This window comes from Aulostomus chinensis, chromosome 22 (assembly GCF_037954235.1).
Source record: "Aulostomus chinensis isolate RoL2024-O1b breed Wild chromosome 22, RoL_Achi_v1.0, whole genome shotgun sequence".
Taxonomy (NCBI): Eukaryota; Metazoa; Chordata; class Actinopteri; order Syngnathiformes; family Aulostomidae; genus Aulostomus; species Aulostomus chinensis.
The window spans coordinates 10,255,242-10,277,576 of NC_141341.1; the positions used below are offsets into that span (position 1 = coordinate 10,255,242).

The following is a 22,335-nucleotide window of genomic DNA, read 5'->3' on the forward strand; positions in this document are numbered from 1 at the left end:
AGATTTTCCAGGTATGTCCGACCGGGAGGAGGCCTCGGGGCCAACCCTGCTGCCCTCAGGTGAGAGGCGGACTTCATCCTGGACGGGTCGCCAGTCCATCGCAGGGCCAACACATATAGACAGACAACCATTCACACTCACAGCCACGCCTACGGTCAATTTAGAGTCTGGATTAACCTCGTCCCCTCTTGATGTCTTTGGAGAGTGGGAGGAAGCCGGAGTACCAGAGAGAATCCACACAGGCACAGGGAGGACATGCAGACTCCACACATAAAGATCCTGCGCTCGAGCCAGGGCTCGAACCCAGAACCTTCTTACTGTGAGGCGACAGTGCTAAACACCGCCCGGCAATATAGATGTGGAATTAGATGCAAATGCAGACAAGTGCATGTTATAATCAGCAAAAGCTACTCATTTGGGTGGGGGCAGATGACTTCAGCATAAATGAAGTTACAGTAGGTTTCCAGAAGGACTGAATAAGGGTGGGTGCATTATGCAGTGATCAAACTGGAGTGGAGAAAAGGATGAAAATAATTTTGGAGGATGCAGGGTTGAAATGGATCGGACAGACTCACTAATTAAAATCTGGCATGGTTGATTCATGTTACTGTCCCACTTAATTACAGAACACTAGAAACAGGGACCACTGATGGGCCTGGAGTCAGGAAAAACCATGGAGTGGGATTCTTGACTGTGGAACTTTGCAATGAGCTCTGAAACAGCCATTGTATAGCTGCGAAGATCAGTGTCTGAAAATTTTGATTGAATGATCTGAACTTCTTGGAAGGAAGGCGCGACTGGAGTGTAGCTCTGGGAAATTCCAAATCAGGCATTGCTCCCTGAACTTGAAGGAAATAATGTTGGAACCAGAAGCATGTTGCAACTCTGCCTGACTCTGTGGTGACGAGTGGGTGCTCAGGAGAAGCGTGGTTGGCTGTGGTTTATGTAGTTAAGGAGATATGCATAACTGCGTGAGAGGCATCTGGATTTCAGCCAGTGTATGCATGGCTCCTGGGTGAGAGGCCTTCTTCCAAGGAAAGGCAATAGAAAGTATGCCCTCTGTGTGGAAACAGAGCTGTAGATAATGTTTCATTAGAGTTGCCAGATGGAGAGTAATGGGTGACACCCAGAAACACGGGTCACAGAGTGCAGTCTGGATTGCTGTATGGGGGTCAGAGGCAACTATAGATGGGGAAAAGTGAAACAATTTACTATCTGATGAGTTGAGATTGGCTCAATGATTGCTCCAACGCTACAGAACACAGTACCTCTGACAAAAGGGAGAGTGGAGCATTAAAACTGGTTATAAAGGAAGCTACTTTAAACTGTCGGTATCTTAGAGCAAGGTGAGATCTTGTTCCTGAGCCTAATTCTTCTATTAACTTCTATCCTGGCCTTAGTCTGTAGGCATCTCATGCTGATGTGTACTGTTAAAATACACATCATATCTAATCCTCATGTCAAATAGTAGAGTGCAAAAAGCTGATCGATCCATGGAGCTTGTGTAACTGCTATAATGGTATTCAACCTTTCAATTGTTTTCTGACCTGGCAGTTTCCTTCCACTCAGTGGCACTGCCATCCCTGAAGGAGAGTTCATCCATCTCAGTGAAGAGGTCATGGGGCATATGCTCCAGGTCATCATCCTCTGTACCCAGGATGAACTGGACCCGTTGGGATGGCGTATCTGGACACAGAGTGGGCAGAGGTCTAAAATTGTATTTATAGGGATTAGAGTTACCTTGACTTTAAAATTCTCAAAATTATGTGCCACATTTCAGATTCAGATTCACAGTATATCATTAGTCCCAAAGGGCAATTCATTTCTAATGTCTATTTCATTCTTTTCAATAGACAAATATATGAATCAACAGCAGCAATCAGACATCCGACCATCCACATGCCAGTGATAAGCGCACTGATCAATGGGTCGAACATCAGAAATATACAAAGACAACAATTCTCATGATGCAGAAGGGTGGCTTAGTAACCACAGGTTGACTACTATTAGCATTTAGTAGCTTAGAATTTGGTAGCCTAATAGCAGAGGAATGAAAGAAGATGCGAATCTATTTGTTTTTTAGCGTGGGCGCATAATAGCACCAGCCCGAGGGCATAACAGAGAATTCCGTAAAAGTCACATCATGAGGTTGATTTATTATTTCTTCTGCTTCCTTAACAACTCGGCTCTTCCAGAGAAAGAATTTATTTTTTGTTGGAGTCTCCAGTGATCTTCGAGCAGACCTTCATAATGCTATTTAAGCAGTTGATGTCTTTCACAGACAATCCATTGAACCAGCGATTTCAATCTCCTAATCAAATTGAAGCATTCTTAGAGTTAGCATACTCTGAAGTGAAATTGTGTGCTCACGGAGGAACATTTCTGCCCACAGAAACTGATATTAAAAAAAAAAGAGGTGATTATGTAATTTTGATCATGATACAGTACGTGCATGTGGCTAGCCAGCAAAGCTGCACGTAAGCCTCCAAAAGCCAAGTAAATGCTTTTCATTCTGCCACAGACAAATACATGAGTGATCTTGATAGTGAGAAATCGTCATACATGAACTAGTCAATAGAGACTAATGAATACTAACATGCTTCCTGGAAATCTCCTTAAAGATAAAAGGGCAGATATCAGGACATCTTGACCCAGGGGGAAAACAGACACAGATATGGCTAATTACCAGATTCAGTGCCACAGAATATATAAGACATTTTAGGTTGGTGTCTCAAGCTAAGAAGAGTGTCCAACCGTATGAGGGGGAGTCCCTGCCATCCTCCTTGCCCTCATCAGAATCTCTCTCTTTCTTCTTTCTGTGATGTTTGTGTCCTCGATGGCGATGCCTTCGCTTAGTTTCCCTCCCAAGAGGAACATGGACGCCTACGTACACCGCTCTGTGGCCTGGGGAAAAGAAACACAATTTTAAAAAAAAACCTCACACACCTTTCCTTTACATCTGTCTTACAAATTTAAATCAAATATAACATATTATTTTATAATAACCTGGGATGCTAGACACTATAAGATCAAATGTAATGATTTTCTAAAACCTTTTTAAATTTCTAAAGAAAATTTTATACTATTTCCGCAGAAAATAAATCTAAATTTAGGCAGGTAATGGGAATACTTCCATTCTTAAGATTGTTTCCTTGACTCAACATGGTCTGTACAACACCAGGAGGAGACTGAGCACAGTCAGCCTGCACTGCTTCGAATCAGTCAAGTGTTGCATTTGTATTTTATGAGGTTGCTGGCATTACTTTGTTTACACTGAGGTAACTTCTATATGTGTTGCACTGAAAAGTGTACTTTCATTAACTTTAGTGAATTGGGTCAGATGCAGTTTTGTCAAATGTAAGAACCATGCAACTCAAGCACACAGTATCTGCCCTGTTAACAGAATTGGCTTATAATTTTAATTTAAGTGTATCCTTATAAAAAGTATGAAGGCTTTTTTTTAACGTCCATAAACACATTTCTATTATTCTAGAACAAAATCTCCCCCATTTTTTCTCTTCCACTAAATATTGCAGATGTCTGCCTCAGTTAGCCATTGAAAATATACCAACAATGCATAAATTAAGACTTTTCCAACAAGGCAAACAATGATTACAGGGAATTCTGATCCAACAAATTAACAGACAATTTTGACCAACTTTGTATATCTTGTGAAACTATTCTAAGTGTTTCTAGACGAGATAAGACACTATAACAATCCAGACAGAAGACAAATAATGTTTTCCCATTTATTTCAAGTGCTCCAGATAACCTACTTGAAGGAAACCGGAGTACTTTTTCAAAATCCATTTACCCCCTCTTCATCGTTTCTATCACACCGGGATTGTGTTCTGTGATGCAAATGCCCTATTTTTGACTTACATTCTCTGCCAATTCTCATTTTTCATAGATGAGTCATTTCCCTTTGATTTGAGAGGGAACCCAAGAGGAATGAAACCAAGATGTAGCACTCAGAAAGTCGCAGAAGCGACATGCATATCAGCTGAACAGATGGGGAGAAACTGTGAGATATTGAAAGAGCAAGACAGAACTGAAAATGGAAGAGAGCTTAGCTAGATAGAGAGCAGAATGGTCTCACAAAGAATGGTATAATAGGAGATAATACTGAAGATGTGTGGTGGTGGACCTGCATAAAGAGCGCTGCAGGGGGAGGATAGGAGGACAAAGAGGAAGATATTCTTGTGGTCATACTGTTTGTTTGTCTTCTCATATGAACTGCACTGACATTTAATTAAATATAACACTCCTTCTCATCTTTTGAAGTTTGATTCCATTCATCTGTCAAGCACATGGTCAACGAAATAGGATGAAGTCATATGCTTAAAATCTATGTCACAATAGTACTGTAAATAGTGTTATTATACAACAGCAAATTACTGTATACAAGAAATACATAGCTTAAAAAATCTAGTTAACAAGGAGTAGTTGCTATGTCTAGCATACTGATTTTGCTCGTTTTTAATTATAACATGTAATAATGATAATATTTTAATGCTATCACACATTCACAAGGGAAAGCTGAAACAAACTTACTTTCCAACTCGTCCTTTTCATAATTTGTGTGTGTAGCATAGCTTGTCTTCCCATGGTCAACTAATGCCTCCTCATCTAGACCCTGAGAAGGAAAAGTCAGAGGGAGAGAACGAGCGTGAGACAATTACTCTTCAAGATTATCATTGTTCTTGCAGAGAGATGCCAGTGGATGAATACATGATAAATACATACATCACATTAACATACTTGTGAAGTGACAAACACTAGATTTATTCCTTAGACAAAGTGTGTCCATAAAACACCTAGCATCATAAGTAAGGCGTACGTCATCTCGATCTTGACCCTTAGAACTAGCCTTGTACTAATTCTAATCATGGAACTATACCAGCTACAACTTTGCAAAAAGAAACACACACAGACAAAATTATACACACCTCCTCCATAAAAAGCCTTCTTGGCCCAATTACCAAACTTGTTTTAATGGTCACTTGACTCTCTGCCCTTTAGTGTCAGGACATTTAAAGCAGTCACTGAGAATCTGTCTCCAGTTACTGCAGCATGTGTGGCTAAAACTGAGCTAAATGTGCTGTGAGAAGTTACTGTGGGTATATCACGAGTGTACAGCAACAAATGTTACATGATACAGATTTTACTCCAAGCCACAACCACACCTAAAATGACTTCCTGAAACTCCACCCCTGAAATTTCCAAATCATCAAACTAACAAATAACAAATACAGCTACATTAAGTAAAATACATCAGACATGTCAGCTCACTTCAATAAGTACACCAGTGACACTCAGGCATGACTTCATGGCCCTAATAAATAATTTTTCCCACTTGTCTCCTGCTAGAAAATGATTTCCAGTTGTGATCCAACACCACAAAAAAGGATCACATGGAGAAAATCAATACAAGTCAGACCAGCATGGCTCCACCATCAGTGTATATTTCAACAAAGCACGAGGTATTGTGACCCGAAGGGAGAAGCCGATTTTAGACACAGCTATATAAATGACACTGGGTGACAGTGAGCTAATGCTGGCCTTGACTGCCGGGTTGACAAGAACAGACTTAATTAAGGATACACAGGAAGAATTTTAAGAAAAAAAGAGCCAAAATCTCTGCTGATAATTTGTTTTCGTCCCATTTTTCAGGATGGGAAAATACAATTTAGGAAACTACTAGCACAAAGTCAATATGTATATGCCTCAATACAAAACTTGTATTTGTGGATTTCAAATTAAGTAGCCAAACTCAATTCAAGTGAATAAACTCAAACAAAAACTATATATCTGATGCAAAGCATTTATATGACACCCCCCACCCCAAGTTAAGATGGACTTTATCTTGATACCTGTGAGGAAGAGAGTGGGTTAGACAGCCATCACCAGAAAACAAGTTGTCTGTAATTGAATACATGTGATGTAGTTTCATTGTAAGCGCTGTTAAATACACAATTTACATGTAATTTTGTTTTTTGGATGAGATGTTGCACACTGTGCTTTGTTTACCTTGAGTCATTTTCCCCCTCAGCTGGTTTGCGAGCAAAGAGCAGTTATGTAAAATAACAAACAGACCAACATGTATCATGGGTACAAAAGTATTCTCATCGCTTAACTGTTGAAATGCCAACAGGAGCCAAGATAATCACATCTGGACCAAAATGGACTAGGATTTTTTTAAATAATAAAATTAATTTCAACAAGTCACAATGAACTGTTTTCCTGCCACATTAACAGACATTGTTTATGAGGTTACATACTATGTACTATCGATGCAATGATCCTCATTTATCAAATGAACGTCTGCATTTATCAATATAGACATGATCAGATGCTATGATCAAATCTCAAATGGGGCCTGGAATTGTGTATGCACAATTTCAACTCAACTTGTGCGGTGCAGCACAGTAGCCGCGGTAGAGTCGGAGGATTGTTATGAGACCATTATGACGGGCTAAGAACATGCAGCTACATATTCATGATGAAACAGAGTTTATGGGTTCGCAAGGACAGTTACAGGAGGCTGGCATCAACTCCCCGCTGAGCTACTATGGCTTTTCTTTCATGTAATAAATTCAGTTCATGATAAATTGCATCAGAGCAGGAGCACAGGTTCAATAGTGTTACGGCCCCAGCCGTTAGACTATCTTTTTAGTTTGGTTATTCTTCTTTAAGTTAGAGTGGGCTCTCTTGTTGTCCTCCCATCTGTGTTTTTTTTTTTTTGGACAGGTCCTGCCTCCAATCAGCAGCCATTGGTCCTCCACAGCTAATTCACAAAACTGTCAATGAGCCCAATCAGCTGTCAGCAAAACGGCCCCCTTCATACTCTGCTCGTCAGCCTATTTTTGGACTTTTTATTTGTTGCGTGCCACTAGGTGTGTTTTGGCACTTTTTTCTGTTGTCACTTTGTAAATTAGCACCTTTTTTGTATAATATATAGCAGACATACCGAAGCAGCAGGGGTAAATCCCCATTTGTTTTGATCTCCTGTTTTCTCCAGTTTTTGTTGGTCCAGGGAGTCAGTTTTAGTTTTGTAACTTTGTTTCTTTGTTTTTCTTTCTAGTGCTAGTCAGCTAGGTTAAAAGGTTGCTTTATTTTGTTTATCATTTTGGCCTGGATTTACCCTGAAATGAAACTTCCCTTTATTTTGTCACATCGTACATTGTTTATACAATCCTTTTATCATAAACTCTTGTCTTTATGTTTCACAAATGTCTGTCTCATATTCGTTCATGTTCGTGCCTCTGTTCCACTAGACTGGGGCGGAACATAATTTGGGGGCTTGTCCAGGATGAATATGGATGAGTTCACACAGGCTCCTACTCTTGACAAATTAGATAAATGTACGAAGGAGGATTTATTGATACTCACTGTTTTTGTTTTTTTATACTGTTGTCCCGATGAATGCACTGAAGGCAGAGCTTAAAAGTGTGCTGGCAGGGGAGTTCGTGGCGAGGGGTATGGCGGCCGCAATGGCACAGCCGCAGACAGACGGTGCCTCTGAGGGTTTAGATGGGGAGGTGGGAGCCGTGGCTACCATGGCCCCACAAGCTCAGTGATCAGGGAGAGGCGGAGGCCCCTGCTTCTCCTCCAGTCCTGTACCAGGATCACTTCAGTATAGATCCCATGGCTCTGAAAGAGGCTGGGGTTGAGACAGAGGATCTGAAGCTCACACTTCGGCTCAGAGAGCAGGAGCTCCATAAAAAACCCGTGAGGTTGAGCTGATGCACCTGTGCATCAGGGCCACGGAGCTGGACTGACTGTCTCCCCCACTTGTGTTGACACCTGTGAGTATGCATCCCCTCACTATTTCTCCTGGTCACTTTGATGTGAGCAGGCAAATTGCCTTGGTCCCACCTTTTCGCAAGCCAATATCCAAGCTATCGTTCTGTATAATTTTGTGTAAATCAAAAGTAGTCTGGATCTTGTCAGAAGCACTATTTAGCAAGCTACTGAGTCACTTTCTGGCAGTCTCCTTGCCATCTGGAGGTGCACTAGTGAGGTAACCCATGCCAACACACGAGCTTTTACATTGCATTGTCAGATACCTCAAGTACTGTACTGTCCAAGGCTTACATACCTCACATACGAATAGTCACATTCTAACATTTCAGATGCACTTGCAAATCTCACATTATATTCTAGTGAGCTAAAAAACATGTTACTGTGGAGTTATTGATGCAGCTAAACACCAATGCAACACAATGTCCACTTGAGGGATAATTTCAATCCCTTTCCCAATCAGACAAGTACTACAGCCAAGAGGGAATGACTACAAACAAAAAGTGATAATGACACAAACTGAAAGGTTACATGATACCTAGATGGCATCAGTGCCTTGTGTGTCTTGGTTGCAACATTTAAGTCACATCCACTGACCACAGAGTTAATTCATGCTGATGTAAAAGCTGTACACTATGTCAGTCTCTTGTTTTTTTTCCCCCATTTCATGACTGATTCACTACGATGAGCATGACTTCCATGGCATTATCATACAACCATGATCACTCTACTCTTAGAACTCCACCTACGATGAATGGTGCCATCTGTGATTGCATTTGTCTGTGTACTTGTGGGCCTGTGGGAGAGTGCATTTCTCATTTGCTGTTGGATTTGCATGATAATAAGCTGTCAAGCTCTCTGACATCATCTTGATCACAAGCGGGAATAATTTGGCTGTAAAGAAACTGAAGAGCAGTGAGAAACCATCTTTAAAGATCAGACTGCTTCCCATCAGCAAGCGTTGGAACACTGATCGCTCTGGCAGTCAAGTGATTTGCACCGTTCTGTGATATTAGGTGGTTTTTGCTGCACTGGTTTCATTATAGGGGTTGAGCCACAAACATTCTCCTTCTACAGCTTAACAGTAAGCTAAAGTGTATTTCTGAAAACATTTGTGGTGAGAAATTGACATTTCAGTAAGCCATTTGGCAATTAGATCATTAATCAGCAATCGAAGGGTGAAAGATTTTTCCAAAAACCTAAAGCAGTTAACGAGCAGCTTGGCAGGAAAATTTAATCCTTCATGCAACCCAGTTTGCCTGCCATGGCTTTTTCCCCATGGCTCTGACACTGCTTCCTGCAGTGCAGGCGAGTCCGCAGGGGTACAAATAAATAAGTTGCCCCGTGTCTGGCATCATCTTATGTCTTTCGACAGCGACAGCAAATACAGTGAGTGAGCAAATTCCGGCAGTCCAATGAAAAATATCTACAAAATGAGTGATGCTTCAGTGCAATGTCAGCATGACAATATTTTATGTGTAACTTGTTTCTCACCTGCCTCTCACTCACTGTACAGTATATCAAACCACAAAACGAAACAACAATTTGCAGTGAAAAGTTGTCACATCTTCGTTACAGAGTGTGTTTCGATATGTAACGTACAGAGCCTAACACGAGCCTCCCATCTCGACCCAGTGATTAAATACAGCATCAGATCTGCAAGTTTCTTCCTGACCAAATATAAGACTCGTACAGCTCAGTGATGATGTAAGCATGCTCAGGCGGGGGGGGGGGGGGGCAATTGTGTTTCAGCGCTCACAAGACAACTCAACTTTGGACAGTTGTGAGTGTCCTCTACAACTTCAGTGTGAACTTTGGCTGTGCTAGCGTCTCAAGGCTATGCGATGATGTAACTCCTCCCACACACTAGCATGACTTGGATCATCATTCAGTGATCTCCATTAAGCATGATTGAACAATCTGAAAGTAGAGCCGACTGCCAATCCCCAACAGTGGTGTGGCAGAAACTTGCTTTGCATTTGATCAGCACTACCTTTTTGGTGTGATCTGACTATTATCTCACTTGAAATAGAGAACTTTTCATGATGATGTCTTTTTATAATAGCACAAGCCCTTAGATCACATGACATGCACATCATCAACTGCCTGCTTGCTTACGAAACCTGGTAGGATCTGATGACTTCAGATCTGTTGATGGACTTTGTGCTGGATTTTAAGTCCTTGCAGCAAATCCACAGAAGATTAAGTGAAGGTACAACTGACCCAAGGTGACTATTTTATAACTAGACCTGATCCTGTCCTGATGGTTATGTTTGACAGAGAAGCACTGGAAACTATCTCCGACATGTCTTGTAACTATTGTGTTTTTGGAACAATCCTTCTAAAAGAGAATCAAAACTAACACAGAAAACTGTTCAACAGGGCTTGGCAAGTGGCCCAAGCTCTAATGTCCTTAGCAGGAATCATGAACCAATATTTACTAACAGGCCACACAGAGCTGGTGTTCCATTCTTGCTTCATAAATATCGTCTTATTCTTAAGCTTCTTAAAATACCACTTCCATAAATCTGTTCACATATTAACATCCATGATCAGGTACTCTGTGTGTTGTTGTGCCCCTTTTGTTAATTACCCACATGTGATTGGAGTCTGTCGTGCCCTTCACCTTATGTTACTGGGTACAAGAACACACGAGGCAAGCTGTCACATTGCTTTGTCCAAAATAAACGCCTAGTGTGTCACCCACAGTCCCATGGAGGCAAGCAGCCATTATGCCCACAAAGCACAGCTGTGGCTTCACTACAGGAGAAGCGCCAGTGGGGAGGGCATGACGGGAAGAAGAATAGGCAGCTGACCAAGATTCATTTCTTACTAAGAAAAGCATATTGGAGCATCAATAAAGGGCTTTTGATAGAAGGCCTCAGTACATTAAGGCTGACCCGAATGCTTTGGGGCTTCAAAGCTTCATTCATGCATGGCAATTGATGCTCAAATCAGTATTCCGTGGTGTCATGTTCTGTTGTCTTTTTTTCATTGGACTATATCAATCATTCAAAGTAAGGACGTAGTATGCAAAGCATGAATTATTATTAATTCTTAAACAGACCTTAAACCTCACTGTTTTGTGACCAACGATGCACTGGAACCTGCCACTGACTCATGACTGCTCCACAGGCAAGATGCTGAAAAAGTCAAGCGTCTGGAATAACTACCAAATTTGCAGAGATGTCCCCAAAAAACTTGAAGCTGGCATATCACAAATCCATTATGATTTTGGCAAATCACCTGAAAACTATAAGCCGCTTACGAGCCATCACTCTTGTTTGCTTAATTAATGCAAGCTGCACTCTATTAAACGCTGATTTTGGCATCACTAATTTGCAGGTAATTAAAAACCTACAGTATATATAATTTGTTCCAACTGTGTTCGCTTTGCACATTCAACATTTTCCTCATTTCTGTATTTGAAAAAAAAATTTCTGTTATTTCTCAAGAAAACAAACTTTGTTATTTTGTTGTTAAATCTAAGCTCTTACACAAGTCCAAGAGAGACAGATGGTGGAGCTGCAATGCCTGTCTTTAAAAACACTGCTATGAGTTACTATTACTTCTCTTAAGTTTAAAACAGTGTTGTTAAGAACAATTAAGTAAAAGAATGGTACGTGATAAACAGAAAACTTGGAATAACCCCAATGATCAGTGATTAGAATCAGCAGATTACTTTCAGCGATGAGTGATTAACCCCCAAAATCCTGATCAAAGGGCCCTTACAACATGTTTATAATTTATTTTCCAATTCAAGGACATTCTCAATAAGATTTTCATTTTAAAGCATATGTAGCTGTCTTTAATTATGTGCCTGTCTTTCCACAAGCCATGACAAATATTTAAGTATGTACATTTTTAAATGAAGGTATTCTTATTTCCAAATGTTGAGGTTCCTTTTTTAATTATTCGACTTCATGTAGGTTAAGTTCAGTTTTGTTAGAGTGATTTAAAAACAGCAAACAGCTCATGAGCAACCCAGACAATGGATTAAATACTGAGCTATCCAACAAGCCAACAGACATGATTCCTTCTAATCTCAGTTGTTTTCTAGCCTTTCCGGGCTCTGGTCCAACAGACAGAGACTGACGTAAGAGGGGTGTCATAGAGAAACCTGTCCCTTGAGATTTGACAGAACTAGTTGCACAATTACACAGTACTAATTATAATTGTAAAATACATTTACTGCTAGTTAATGTAAAATTATGAACCCAGTTTAAACATGATTGAAAAGAAAGATGATAGAAATAATCCCGCTGAATACTTAATTATTTTAACAAAAAGGAATTAAGGGGAAAAAAGGCTCTTTTTTTTTTTTTAAACAACCATCTCTTCCTGGCATTTGAGAATATATTACTGAGTTGAGGAAGTGTGACTGAATGCACTTTACAGACAAGACAACAACCAAACAATACTTTGTTGGCTGTTAATAAACTTGGGGGCCCAGCCTCAGGAAGGGGGAAAGGGGGCACATATGATTGTATTGACAGATATTGCAATATGGCTCATCATTTTGGAAACTGTAATTCAGGCATTTAATTTTCACTGGAAAAAAATGTAAATATTAAGCAAATTTCTTGTCTGTAGCAATCAAGCAAGTTCCTTTCTGACTGGAGAACATCTTTTGTATGTTGTTTGTTTTCTTTAGTCAAAAACATTGAAGCCCTGCAACAGACAGTACATCATTGAGATCAAATGGTACCCTTCATAGCAGTATATTTGAAGCTGTATATTAGGTGTTTTATTCAGTTTGGTCAAAGGCTTTGCAGGAACAGAGGCTTGTTCTTACTGGTGCTGAAACAAATGTGAACAAAAGAATTAAGTTGATTCTGCAGCAATGTTTTGGTGAGTACTAGAGACTCCTCCTTGGAGTCTTGTTACATTTGACCATTATACAACTCATGAGAAAGTAAGAAGCTTGAGCTCCAGTCCCTGATGTCTTGTGAGGGAAGATATGCAGTAGTTTTATCTCTAATATATCTCTAACATATCTATTTTTCACAGCTATTGGTAAAAGTAACTTTGTTAGATAATAAGATAAAAATCAATACACCTAAATGTGCTCACTATTTCCAGAAATACAATGGAAACCATGACATCTCTATGGCTGCCAATATTTTCCCTGTCTGGATGTACCTGATTTTAAAAAGTCCCCCTTGGCTCATTGCTCCTACTTTGAGCGAATCAATTGCCAGCAAAAATACATTTAGCTAGATTATACTAATTCAAGCATGTCATTAATTTCCCTTCACTCAATAATGATTCACATGATCTCTATTGACAATGTGCACCTCGTTTATATTCAGCTACCTTGGCAGACCCATTTTTCACCCACCTCTCCCTGACACTCTCCTCTCTTCCTTCCTGCTCTCCTTGTCCCGCTCCTTTAAGCAGCCATAACTGTCTCTACCAGCTTCCTCTTATTCCTGCTTCTTCAGGCAATTAAAGACTAGGAAGCAAATATTCCCATTTCTGTGGGTATGTACAATGAGGCAACAGCTTACTGCCCCCCTTTCACCTAATCCTACACTTCCACAATCCTCTCCATTTTTGAAATTTTTCCTTCTGGCCAATGTACTGACCACCTGCCCCATTTGTTTAGTACAGACCAAAGAACACAAGAAGGACAAAAAAATAAACACAGAATGCACAGCCACCAGATCCTAGACACTGTTCAGGTGCTGACTGTGACACTCAAATACATGCAAAGATTCATAAAAGATAAAACATACCGTAAGCACATGCTCCCCTTCACTCTGTTTGTCCATTTAGATTCTAACAAGAGGCACCAAGGACGTCAGCCGGCTCCTTTCAGAGGGTTACCGCTTGTAGAATGTGTGCAAGCTAAGCCCTAACAGAGACACTGTCGCACTCGGCTGTTCCCTCTTCCTCCGCTCATCTCTTTATACAGAGATAGGAAGAGAGAGAGAGGGAGCAAGCTGCTTCAGAACACACAGTGCTCTGCTCTACCCTGTTGTCAGCCCGCTCTTTGCTCAGCAGCCAATCCCACCATGCCACCATGAATATTTTATTCACCGAGCCAAGAGCTTAAAAACACATGCATACACACCACCGCATGGAGGACACACACACACACTCACTCTTGGAGGACATACAAATGCTCACCCGCTGAGGTATTCAGGTCATAACCCATCCCCGACACAGATAAATAGAAACAAGCACACGTGCTAGCTTGGCATTCCTCAGAGGTTGCAATGAATTAAAAAAAAATACCAGATAGTGGTGAATTCATTAAAATTCCAAATGGCTCCATGCCTTTGACTTTGACATTTACAATCCTTATTATAAGCTCAAGGCTGGACATGTCTTTTTCAACAACCTGCAATTTCTCAAAGAGCTATTGTTCATTTTCTTCCTGTCTGCAAACAACACAATCTGTTCCATCAAAAGGGCAAAAGACCATAATCCTGAAACACAAGCATCAATCAAAAGGAGTCTGTTTATTTCACAAAAACACTCAGGATCCCTGTCCAGTCCAGACCCACCATGTTGATACACTATGCAGAGCAATTTCAGTCAATTTAGTTCCAAATATACAAATCAAAACAGAAAGCTTAATGACCAAAGTGAAACCAAATGTAAAATTTAAAGAATGGGAGACCATCGAATGAAATTATTTAGAAAGAGTGACACCTAATGGCTGATTGACATGAAACTAAAATATCAAGAAAATTCTGAATACTGGTACTGGCCAGCCTCAGTTCTTCAGCAAAATTAACCTTTTACCAGTGTCAGGAACTAACGTGTAACTACTGGCTGAATGCCACCACCTAAATGCTACTTGTAATTTCTATCAAAAAAAAACTAAAAAAAGGAACATGTTGTCAGTGCAGTGTTTGGACTTAAACGGTTCAGTGCTTCAATTAATCCTCCTTCAATCACCATTATACATTAAACCCAGGCACCAGTAAAAAGTGTGCAGTCATAGGTCCAACTCAGCTGCCTTCTTCGGCACTGTTTATTGTAGACTGTACCTCCTTCACAAAAGCACTTGATCACTTAAGAACATAAAATCGGGACAACCCCAAAAACATAATGCTTCTGGCCTGCAGCTGTCAGCACAGGGGAAATAAAACTTAAACCACAGGTGATATTCACTTGGTTCCAGAAAAGAGACACACTCTCTTTGGTTACAGCCCTGTGCTGGCAGGTCCACATTCATGCAAATAGGGCAGCACAGTTCCTCTGGAAATTCTTAAAAGTACTTAACTTGAAAAATCAGTCAGTATGATTGTTTGGCATAATGAGGGCTGGGAATACATATGCAAAAAAATGTGTTAACGATGCTTAATGTAACCTACTGACTAAATTGTCATGTATGTATCTATCAATATGACCAGTGCAATTGCCTTAAACTTATTTCAGAGCACAATAGTAGCTAGTTAGCTTGCACCATTAGCATAACAGTGTAGTGTTGTCAGCAGCAACTAACATTTTTCACTAATACAAACAGATACCACTCAATGGCAGTGGGAGAAAGACAAGCAGACCAAAAGTATACTCTCATGCCCTCCTTGTACTTCAAGAATTCCCTTTGTAGAGGAGTGAAATCCATCCCTTAAAACCTAATTTAAAAAGTGCTTCTAGCTATTTGTTTCAAATATTTTACACAGTCATTAGCAAATTTGCTAGTGACAGACCAACGCTTGTGGTAGAAAACCTGCCCCTCCTGATCACTAACTTAAATGCTATGACTGGGAGACACAATAGATTGTGAAAGACTATTAGGCTGCACAATACCAATATTAGGATGTCAATAATATGCAAAACAAATATATCTTGATTGATAATTGATAGTGATACTGATATCATACCACTGCAAAGACCTGCAAAATAAAGATATATATATATGGAGTAATAATACAATACACTTGTGGAATATGAGATTACAACAGTAACAACAACAAAAAGGTGAGTTGAGGCATTGTGGTGTTCAGTCTACTACTACTCTAGTGTGCAGGCCAATATCCAGGGTTTGACTTTTATCACTACAAAGAGCCAGATTAAGTTAACTTAATGTATCTTTCTTATATTTATTTGCAGTTGCTTTTTTCTTTTTTTCATACATGAAGGAGCATTTGATGATTACTACATACATAACATTAAGAGCTGAGCAGTTGTATATACTTCGATCAAATAGTTTAAGCAATGTCAAGTTCTCCAAAATAGTATTCAAAAATATATATGAAATAGGCAGCACATCTCATATTTACAATTCCAAGTTGAGGAGGACAGAGTTTGAAAGTTTGACTGGTTTATTTGGTTAACATCACAATAAACAAACACATTTTCCATCATAGAGATGTTCAAGAATGCTCTGAAGACGGCTCTGAACTAAAACACTGTGTTTTTTTTTCCGGTAAGTGTACATGCCATGATTACAATATTTGCACTTAATTGATCATTGTAACTTGGTGGTGTTGAACTGCATCCTTATGAATATGAAGTTATGATAAAGTTAATGTTACCAGTGTAGTCTCATTACAGCAGCGTGAGATTCATAATGATTGGGGATGTAAAAAAAAAAAAAGTAAAACCAAATCATTGCCCTTAACTGCTTTGTCAAACTCCAATGGTGAGGTAAATTGGTTGTCACAAAATAAAAACACAATTACTAGCCTTACATTTGAGGACATGAAAAATGATATGTTATATACAGGAATTGTCTATGTATCACATTTCTGTCCGTCCTGGGTGAGGGATCCCTCTTCTGTTGCTCACCCTGAGGTTTCTCAGATGTTTCCTTGTTAAAAGGGTTTTCTATGGAGTCTTTCCTCAGTCGATGTGAGGGTCTAAGGGCAGAGGATGTTGTAATGATGCCATGTAAAGCCCTTTGAGACAAAGTGTTTGTGAAAACGGGCTATACAAATAAAATTTGCCTTGCCTTGCCACATTTCACTCTTACAGTCTTTGAACAGGTATGAATGTCACAGAGATGCTCTGAGAAGTTGCACTTTTAGATTTTCAGGCGTAACATCTTTTAAAGATGTTTTTTTTGTCCCACATGGGTACTTAAAGTGACTGTTGGCTGTGCAAGTTAGCTGCTATTAGTAGTAGTAGTTAGCTCTAAATGCCAAAGACCCCTTTAAGGTTCCTCGCCCTGGTCAAGCAACAGGCCCAAAATAACAAAAGTATGTTGTTGAAATCAGATTTGCTCAAAAACATGCATACACTGGCTGTATGTTGCCCTAGCTGTATGTTGCCCTAGAAGTGATAACATCGATTTGTCCAAGATGTAAACATTAAAGGGTAAATGCACAGTTCATAAACCCACAGCTTTATTTTTGTGGGCAAAAGGGGGTCCTCTGTTACAGTGAAGTGATTGACTTCCATCCCTAGGCAGCCAAGGGTCAAATTTCCTAAGAAGCATGCGCATGAATACATACACACACATATAAGTACCTTGACGCACGTTCAAACATAGAAGTGGGTAACCCTACACCAGCATTGATGTCAGACATGAATATGCATTTTAAACTTAGCACTGGAACCAGTTTCTTCTGGGGGGGTTTTCACACTGCACTGCGTCTGATGCTCATCGTCCAATCTGTCAAAGTAACACTCACCAGACAGGATGTGGGTAGAGTCTCACAACCTTGATAAAACATCATAAAGAGTCATACAGTTGAGCAATACTATAATACAATTTACTTTACACCGATCGTTCCTCCAATATCTCACAACAAAATCTTGTGCTAAAAAAATGCCACATACGAAAGGTTGTATGTCATAATAACAGTACACGACACATTTTCTATTGAAATTTGCATTCCACGGTCCACCAGTGTATCCTGCACGGTGACCAGGGACAGATATTATCAAGTAGCGGACTGGTGAACCTGTTGAGCGCGAGGGAGAAAATGCCTCTAACCACGTACAAATCTACCGTTACCAATTGTTTAACTTTGCCCTTACCAAATACAATAACACTCTTGTCCAACCTGGGTTAGCAACACCAAACAACATTCATTACAGTGAAAATGCTTGAGCAAACGACAGGGAACAACAACAAAGCTCAACTTGCCTGACCAAGCTCGTGCCCTGCTACTTCGCGAGCTAGCAATCAACGTTATTTAGCGGTAACAAATGAAGACGAACTGAAGAGCAAATTTTAAAAAAAAAACGGAAAGGGGAACGCATTTCTGCGACATGTGGCTATGAATACACGCCCTGGTACACTTTTAAACGGTGGCAACTAAACAACTTGTGCCCATGCCACGTGTCACAACAAGAAAGCCGGCTAACAATAGCAGCTGCCGGAGGGTGCCCCACAGAATCTGACTCTCGAGCATCCCTTCTACTTCCCCGGCAGCCTGACAAACAAGGGACGTAAGGACAAAGAGACATTCAGATAAAACGGTGGGCTAATAGTTCACACTTACTGCTCTCAACAGAGGCCGCATTTGTTCCGAAGGTTCATCCATTTAACTTGCCGTCGGTCTTTAGAGCCACCACAATTCGCTTTTGGTCAGTTGGCGTAGACAGGAGACCGGCTTGGGTGACACTTCACCGAAGTGAAAACTGGCTGTGCTTCCCCTAACGACGCCGTAAGGACACGCCTCCAAATTGATTGACAGTGATAGATTACCACTAAGCGTTCAGTAACTGGTATTTTTAGCCAATCAAATATGATAACGTCACGAAAGGGTTGGAGGCCAGGTCCTTGTTGACCCAAAGAGTAAAGCGGGCTCTTTGCTTTATAAGGTTGGGACGTAAGAAAAAAAGAAAAAAAGAAGAAAAAAAAGAAAAAAGAAAAAGTAAATTCACTTTGAATTCGAGTGTGAACGCTCACAACATAGAACTCCTGTTCTTGTAAGAATCTTCCTCCGTTGCCTCCGTTGCAGTCAGAGATTTACAGAAAGGCATATTTAAGATAAAAAAAGAAAAAAACAGCCAGGTTGGACTTAAAAGTTGGTGTCAGTGTTCAAGATCAAAGTTAATGGTACAGATCCTTTCCCAAACATTTGAAAACACAGAGGTGATGTCAAACAAATCCTTTCTTTTCTTGCCTGACTCCATTTCTATAATTCATACCTGATATATATATATATATATATATATATATATATATATATATATATATGTGTATATATATATATATATATATATATATATATATATAAAACTGATATTAAATTAATGAAAGTCTGGTGCAATAAAACATGTTGAGAGAAAGCAAATATTTAGAAAATCTTCCAGACTAAGTTTCAGCTATGTTCACTATTAAATATGATAAAATTTGAAAAGAGAGGCAGAAGTGCTATTCACACTGTGTGACACACACTTCGACATCTACAGAAATGAATGGGATGCATTTCATTAAGATATCAGTGCTTTGTGGCATGAACCCTCTTAATAAATTGACAAAGTATTTAATTAATAAAAAAAAAGATCAAGGAAATAAGAAATATTCGGGGAAAAAAAGTTGTCCTGTTGTTTTACATCCTCTTGACAGACTGACCCAACTTCCCCATTCACCCCACGTACCCTTAGAAAATTCAACTTTACAAATATCCTTCACCAGCAGATGGCAGTGTTGTATCAACCAATTTTCTCTTTTATGCCAAACGTAAGCTGTTTGACAAAAATGTTCAATTTGGTTTTGTGAGTTTCTGCATCTCTTTACCTTTAATGATAATCAAGGCAAATAATTTGCTAAAAGAAATTACATGTAACTGCCTGTAATAGTTCAGACCAAGTAGACATTTAAGGGGAAAAAAAACCTTTCTCCCCTGACTTGAAGGGTTTAGCAGTGACTTACGGTTATTATTGCAGTAATTTCCTGTCATGAGCATCATCACAAAATTAGTTTACCATGTTCTGTACCTCACTCCAGCACTACTGATTGTATAGAACACTGTTAGAATCGAAACAAGACTGGTGCAAACCGCACCAAATCAGGAGTTCATCGGTGTCTTCCTATAAATAAAGCCCATTCCTCACCCGCCCATCAACCTCCGGCATAATCACGCGGCAGCTCAGAAATAGAACTGCCAGGTGGGAGATCAAACTATCACCTCTTAATTGTACCCTGAGTCTTAAAGATGCTGAGAGCCTATTAACGCACAAGGAAGTGTGCTGTGTACCACTCCTCGAACATGCATCTGCATAACACAGCTGGGAGATGAGTCAGAAGTTAGTCAAGAAGAAGAAGCACCACACTGACATCCACCTGTGCTGGTACTTGTGTAAAGAGATACACACTGTAAGGTGTGGTGATGAAAAAAACCTGATAGAACAGTTTAGTCATATGAAACTTTTTGAAATGAAATTTCCAGAATGATTCCGATTAAAGGTTGCTCAGATTTCAACCTGCAAGCAGGATTTGGTGGCAGATTTGAGAATTATGAGGGACTGGCCACCAAATGAATATTGAATGTGTCGTGTGCAGCTGCACTCCCTCTTTCCCAGAAGGTTTAGTGGATGTTGTTTAGTCTCTAGTGGGGAGGCCTTCTGAGTGTGCCAGGAGAGAAAGTGAAGAGAATGTGACATTCCCAAATCTGTTGGAGCGACCCATCAGAGTGCCAACGCATTGATTTTGACCATGCATCTTTTCCACCCGGCTGCCCCCGCATGTCCTGTACCAAACATCTCTCTCAAAACTGGGATCTTATGGGAACCTTATGAATCTAGATCAACTCCTCTGAGACACTCAGAGGGGGTGGGGTTGGGGAGTAGAGGCCAGTTACCATCATGGTGTACCCAAATCGTTGTATGGACTGTTGGTGGGAGGGGTGGATTGTGGAGATTGTAAATGGTTTTATTGGTCAGAAGGGGAAGGTGGAAAGGGGGAGAAAAAAGGGAGGGGGGGGCAGCCTGTTGAGATGTGTCCCTCTACCCTCCAGAGGGAACACAGGGGTTTGAAATCAATGTGCTGTTAAGTGCAGCTTAGCCGCGGGATACTCTCTCTAACATTATCCATGCACCAGTGAGTCTGGGCCCTGCCTGAGCGCCGCTGCACATGCCGCTGTCTTAGGGCGCCGTCACGAGGCCCTTCCGCGCCTCTGGTTCCTCTCACCTCCATGCTCTCTGCCAACACTCAACGCCCCTCTCCAAACAGTTGTGGCCCTGCTAACTTGAGACTCATCTCACACCATGGTCTCACTCCAACAGACCTGTGAGCATCATACTGTAGTCCCCCCCCCCCATGCCCCCCCACCCCCGGCCCCCAACTGCTGACAAACCAGTTCCAATCGAGGTAGTGAGACTAAATAAACCAGTGAGTTGTGTACATAGACACCTTAGGCGAGGTAAACAGAATGCCTGTGTCAGCATCACTAGGACTCCCATTCAATAAATGAAAAGAATATGATTACAGCTCAAACACAATACTTAAAAAACTTCAACAAATTAAAGGGATTGACTCACTCGCGGCGATGGGATTTGCTCTGGACGACTACAAACAATGACCATTCCCTCGATCTTAGCTGGGTACGTCACACGAGTGGACATGAGGCTCAGAATGTCCCTGAGGAACACTTTAGCAGTAATCCTAACTGGCTTGATAGTCATTTAACAGAGGTGACATTTATCAACACATCAAATAGAGGTTGGAGGATGTGTGTGTGTGTGTGTGTGTGTGTGTGGGGGGGGGGTTATAGTGTGAAGATGAAATATAACTGCCGCTGTTTCAGTCCTGCCTACGTTACTTCTTAAAGGGAATGTCGAAAAATGTTGAACCAAACACAAGTGTGCCTTTGGCTGCATTTAGTCAGTGAGAGCTGTAATAGTGTGTGACTGAAGGTGAGGAAACAGCCCAAGGCCTTCATCTGTGTTTAGATGTCAGTCCTCCTTGGGTACAATGTCTCCCAAACCTCCTTGGCCTTTCTTACATGAACTCTGAATGTGGTCACCAACAGGCAGCCTGAGGGAAGGGCACAAACACGAACAAGAGGGAGGAAGACAGAACTTGATATAGGCTTTGTATTCGCTCTGAGAATTGCTGAGATTGTATCAAGGCATGGTTACAACAGCACTTGAGGCCGAAATTCAATGTCTTATCCCAATGCGCGTATCTCCTATAACTCAACATTGTCTGAATTTGTGGAAGCATGCTGTAGAGGTGTATATTGATTATTGTACTTCTTGCATGGATGGTTGAGAAAGACACAATTTATCGACCTGTTGCTGGGTTTCAGGGTTGTCAGGGTCTCCAAACAATGAACTGTTTTTATATTAAAAAAAAAAAGAAAGAAAAAGGCCACAGGGTGTTTGGAAAGCTGCAACGGAAACTCAGAATGATGGATAGACTCCAAATGAGCATCGAGTCCTATGAGGACAATGACAGACAGATATCCACTATCTCTACTCTGCAGTATCGTCCCTAATCTTCATACATATATCACTGATTAGCAAAGGTCAAGAAAATGTGAAAAGGAGACAAAAAAACACCATCAGATGCTCAGAAACACAATTTGCTGACGAGCACAAGCGCAAACATTTCTATTCTCCTGGCTTAAACTCCCCAAGAGGCTTTTTCTTACAGCTTTCCTGAGAGGCCAGGGC

General features: G+C 40.6%; 1 protein-coding gene across 4 annotated transcripts in view; it reads right to left on the minus strand.

Annotated features, from left to right (window-relative positions):
* Nucleotides 1-18,447, minus strand: part of slc4a7 (solute carrier family 4 member 7) — a 41,451-nt gene extending 23,004 nt beyond the window's left edge. Inside the window, exons 1-4 of one of the 4 annotated variants that reach the window (XM_086192719.1) lie at nt 18,213-18,447; nt 4,555-4,636; nt 2,755-2,904; nt 1,548-1,686 (exon numbers count right to left, since the gene is read on the minus strand). In XM_086192719.1, coding sequence (XP_086048845.1) covers nt 1,548-1,686; nt 2,755-2,904; nt 4,555-4,636; nt 18,213-18,254 — 413 coding nt within the window. In that variant the 5' untranslated portion in view covers nt 18,255-18,447. Of the gene's footprint in view, nt 1-1,547; nt 1,687-2,754; nt 2,905-4,554; nt 4,637-13,541; nt 13,708-18,212 lie in introns of those variants that run through there. The other 3 variants (XM_086192717.1, XM_086192720.1, XM_086192718.1) reach the window with 3 other exon arrangements.
* Between the last annotated feature and the right edge of the window lie 3,888 nt (nt 18,448-22,335).